Consider the following 5,036-nt stretch of genomic DNA (forward strand, 5'->3'; position numbering starts at 1 on the left):
TGCATTTGTTCAATAAAAAGGTTACTTTTCAGGATTCCAATTCAAAAATAGCAAAACATTATTCAGGTTTTCAATTCAAAAATAGCTGATCTACAAGCTCAAAACGCACCTCATTGCGACGCGTTTTGAGCTTGTAGATCGGCTATTTTTGCTACGACAGTAATATGCATTGTGGTCCTCTGGAGTGAGTGTAGAAATATATTGGCCCTCGCCATCGTCAAAGTTGCCCACCCGTGCTAGCACATCCAGCCTACTGCATATTTTGTTACAGGATCAGTTCTTGACTCAATTATCTCTTCATTTGCACTGTCTTGTTCTTAGTCATGTTCACCCTGAATACTAGTTGAAAATGTGAGGTTTTGCTCATAATGTGCAAAGACGAGATGAACCACACATCAAAGTAGTTTTAAGTTTCAAGTTTTTATTCCTTGAAGTGTATCCCACACCACCACACTTAATGGAAATCTCCATTCTCTTAGGAATTGTGTCACTGCCAATACAAAAGACAACAATGGACTCACATCACACTCAAACACACAAGCAGGCAATGTAGGCTATCTGAGAAAATGTCTTGAGAATGTTAAGTTGCAGGGCTCATGTTTTTCTGTATGTTATGTGCAAACAAAGCTCCCCCCTCAGGCTACAGACCTTATCCAAAGAAGTACAACAGCTAAATTCATAGATCACAAGCTTGAAACCATTTAACTTTCATTCTGGTGTTTAGTCTCTGCACACAGCTTTCCATACTGCTACTTCCCTCATCAGGTTAGATGGTTACATTGATAACCCCAAAGTCCTGAACCTGGATCCTACATAATCACAGCCATTTCCTTTGGGTTCAGCAAATGAAAATGTAATGTTGAATGCTGGTTTCATGTCAAAAATAAATCTTGATTTCAGCATGTCTGACCTCATTCCACTGTTAGAATCAATTGCATTTCTTGTGGTAAATTAAAATATAAATACGAATTAAGTTTTAATGGTGAAGATATTTGGTATTGATTTAATGATATATTGGCCATGGTATTTTGATTTAAACTGCATCCTATCCGTGCCAACATCATCACTATTTGGAGAGCAACATCTCGACTGCTATGAGAAAAATTAACCCAAAGCAACAATCCAAACTCAAAAATAGGCAAGAAATGGAACGAGTATGCCTTTTAAAACATAGGCCTACCACACAAAGTGTGAAACAAAACAAAACACAAATACCAATGAACCTCTAAATATACTTCTTGTGTTCTAAGTAATACGTCTAACTGAAGTCACAGCTCACAGGCCAATTAAACATTTTGGTTGTGGTAATCAAGTCCTGAGAGACATAACAAAACCAACTTCCCTGTAGTATTGCACTGGACATACAAAGGCAACGTTGAGTATGATTAGTAGAGAAAGACATGTAGATATATATAAAACGACGGGGTAGAAAGCACTGTATGACAATAGCATGAATACAAAATTGAAATGTGGAAAAGTCTGTTTGAAAAACACTTGCAAATCCTATTATTATTTTTTAATTTCAAAGGAGTTGGCCTAGGAATGTCATATTACAAAGTCCACAAGAGGTAGTAGGTATGATCCATGTAAACAATAAATGGAAGTGCCTCTTTTGATGCCACTTACTAATTAACAGTGGACTCACACCACTATCCTATGAATTTTAGAGTTTGGCTTGCAGAAAAGCAAACAAAGAGTACAATCATTTTGGATTTTAAGCCCTTAAGGTATGGTTGAAATTTGTACAACACAAATTTACTTATTTCTTAAAAACTAGTCTAAATATTGTGCTGTATGCATCGTATACATCCTTCCACACCATAATCAACATTGGGGCACGAGGCAGGCATTTAGTACAAATAGTATAATTCCATTCCAACCCTGGCCACACACACACACACAACAAAAAAATACTATAATGTATGCATTATACAAAATGTTAAATTCTGGACAGGTGCATCTGCAGTCCTAAAAAGTATATCAAAATGCTTGGCTGACATTTTTTGGTTGATGGAATGGCAATGCCTGAGAGATAGAGAGCCCAATTATTATTTTTTTCATCACTTGAAAACACATGGCTGTCATTCAGCCCCTAACTCCCTGCCACCTTATGCTGGCAAATAAATGGTTCTAGTTGAGCTTTGCATGTGTGGGTGATGTGGTAAAGGCCACCAAATCACTTGAAACTGTCCACAGTCATCATATTTGCACATGTGATCTCCGGCAACAATAGGGGCATAAAAGGCAGATCCGTTTGTAAAATACTCTCAAATGCTGTAATTATTTTCCTGCAATAGATAGTGTGTCAGGCATGGTGAGCAAAAAAAATAAACATGTCATTAATGCAGTAATGGAAAATAGTGCATGTGCTTTGTTGTCAAAGCTGCTTGTCCATTATACTTGGATGCAAATACTGAGCTTTTCCCATAACGCAAGTTAGACAAATCTATAATGGCAATCCTTTCATTGGCAATTGACACATTGTATGTACAAATTAACATGCACTGATCTTTGCAGACCTCATTGACACAGCATTTCAGCACCTTTCAGTGTTTACCTGCAGCAAAATATTGATATACCAGAAAGCATTACAGTACAGTATGCCTGCTTTTTGGCACTCTCACAGACGATTGCTCAAAGTATTTGAGAGGATTTCATTTGAGCCAGATCTGCCTGGTGCGGTCTGACGGCCACGTGCTGGTCTCAGTCCTGGAGCAAAATGACATCTACGTCATCGTGGACGCCCTGGAGGAGCAGCTCTCCCTGGAACATCACCACTTTCTTCTTCTTGGCGGCCTTCAGGGTTCCCACCAGGGCCTCAAACAGGTTGGCACATTTCTCGTCACTGAACAAAACTCCAAACTTTACACTTGTTTTTCCATCCGCATCTGAAATGACATTTTAAATAGTTTTTTCACCCCCTTCTTTATTAGTTGAGCCACATGCAAACTGACAAAGCTAGTAGCTTAGCTACTGTATATTATTTTTATTACTGTGACACAAAGCCGTCTGTCCAGCAGAGGGTACTGGGAAATCAGCAATATGCTCACCTCTAGGCTAGTGCAGTGGAAATAAATAAGCAAGACAGACAGGATGGGCTGGGCCCGCTGGCTTAGAAGTCCGGGCACCTAGGCTGTATCCTGACATATTCCTTCAAAACCGCTCTCAAAGGGCACTACAGACGGCTGCAATTCGAAACTGGCCCCCGTAAAATCTGAATCCCACCCCCACCCCTTTTCCACTCACTGTTTGTTTCTTCCCAGTTTACCTCCTTTTGATGATTTCCCCTTTTTTATTATGTAGAAGTGAATATTTGTACATCTCTAAATGTTATGAAGAATTGAACATGGTGGACCCTATTTTAAACAAGTGTAATGGTTTATGCCGGTGTCGTCCACAGTCTTTGTATTGGGTTGTGCTTAAATATACTGTAATTCTCCAAACTGTTAATAAATTATTCAATCAATCAATTGATATGTGTCAAACAGCAAGAGGATGGAGTTTTATAAACAAACATGAGAGCTGATCAGACTGGTTGAGGGTTTGCAAATGTGTGTGAGAGAGAGAGCATAAACAGAAAGAGAAGATGTAATAAAAGCTGAACAATGACTATGAGCATCAGTGAAGAGAGAGAAGCAACAATGGACAATGGACTTGCCACAAAAGGCAATGACTGTACACAGTCCAGGCCATGATGCCTTCCTGTTTTGTCACCAAGCCAGTAATACCAGATTATACTAATGGTTGGCCCACTTAAATAGCTTTGGGCCACACCACAGTGGTCTTGGTTTGTAACCTACGTAATCAACTTTATCGTGAAATTGTGGTCATTAGTTATGAGTATGACTCGAAAGATCAACTGGACCCGCATCTGTGAAGATTTTGCAGAATATATCCAAGAATGACAAATATACAGGTAGATGAGATTTGAGAATTGGGCATGTAATGTTATAGTTACTTTTATGATGATAGATGGAAATTGTATCACAAACTTACTTTTGCTGCCAAGACGCTGAATCTCTTCCACAAGCAAAGATATTTCATGTTGGACATTCATGGTTACTATACAGGTGATAAAAATCAAGATTACTGTAAGCAAAGAATTCAAGACGTTTAAGAAAGCTTGCTTTGTCAACATATGTAACACTAATTTATATCACTAAGCACGGGAGTGTGTTAAGTGTTAAGGATGGTATGTGTGAATGTAATTGGAATTGCTGAAATATCTGAGCAAGTTGAGCAACAGCAGTTTAACAGGCTACATACAGTCTCATTCTGAGGTAATTCATTTAACGTGTTACAACATGAGGAGACATCAATGCGGAAGTGCATGCACCGCATACAATGAAGACAGATTGTTCCTGATCGATTTGTGACTGATATAATGGAACTTCTTTAATGGAACAATGTTATAGTAAACTGTCGGCACCTGGGCGGGATAAATATGAATGAACGGGTGACAAAAAGTGGTGATGTTAGATTACAATAGCATGCTGAATTGCTGATTAGCCTGTGCAACCATTGAACCAACGGGGCGGATTCCATAGAGTGGACGAATACTGAAACAATGTTGCTGAAAGTCAGCAATTTAAAACATTATGGTGGTTAAATAATTTACACTAGAGCACTAAAGCACGGATAGTTTAAAATACGCATTTACCTGACTGCAATGGTCTCGGTTGTCGGGTTGTTGTCGCAAAAGATGCAGTGGAACTGAACTGGGGAAACGAGTCAGCGACACAGCGGTGCGGTGGAGATTGTGTACTCGTGAGTCGTGACGTCAACGTGACCCATGTCCATATACGGGTAGGAGGAGACTGATGGCTCTGGGAGGAGAGAAGTAAAATAATATATATTTTTTTTAAAGGTGGGAGGAGAGTATAGGCTACATAGGACTATAGCTGGGAGGAAATTCGCGAAAATCGTGCACTTGGTGAAAAGTTTTAGATTTTATAGTGTTATATTTATATAGCCGACATCGAGGCATTCAGGTGCCTCGATCAGCCTGAATTTTCATTTCACTTCATTATTCAGAA

At 39.1% G+C, this 5,036-nt stretch overlaps 1 protein-coding gene across 1 annotated transcript; it reads right to left on the minus strand.

Annotated features, from left to right (window-relative positions):
* Positions 1-400: 400 nt before the first annotated feature.
* Positions 401-4,780, minus strand: abracl (ABRA C-terminal like). Its single transcript, XM_083790125.1, has 3 exons — positions 4,661-4,780; positions 3,997-4,062; positions 401-2,888 (listed from the first exon to the last, which is right to left on the minus strand). The coding sequence occupies exons 2-3, from the start codon at positions 4,055-4,057 to the stop codon at positions 2,704-2,706; spliced, it is 246 nt and encodes an 81-aa protein (XP_083646251.1). The 5' UTR covers positions 4,058-4,062; positions 4,661-4,780; the 3' UTR covers positions 401-2,703.
* Between the last annotated feature and the right edge of the window lie 256 nt (positions 4,781-5,036).

Source organism: Protomyctophum parallelum (assembly GCF_964188405.1).
Source record: "Protomyctophum parallelum genome assembly, chromosome: 19".
NCBI classification, from domain to species: Eukaryota; Metazoa; Chordata; class Actinopteri; order Myctophiformes; family Myctophidae; genus Protomyctophum; species Protomyctophum parallelum.

Bases quoted from the DNA above. Each gene is read 5' to 3' on its own strand.
- abracl (XM_083790125.1), bottom strand. From the start codon at position 4,057: ATGAATGTCCAACATGAAATATCTTTGCTTGTGGAAGAGATTCAGCGT. The intron at 2,889-3,996 runs GTAAGTTTGTGA...ATGTCATTTCAG, and splicing joins TCAGCGTCTTGGCAGCAAAA to ATGCGGATGGAAAAACAAGT.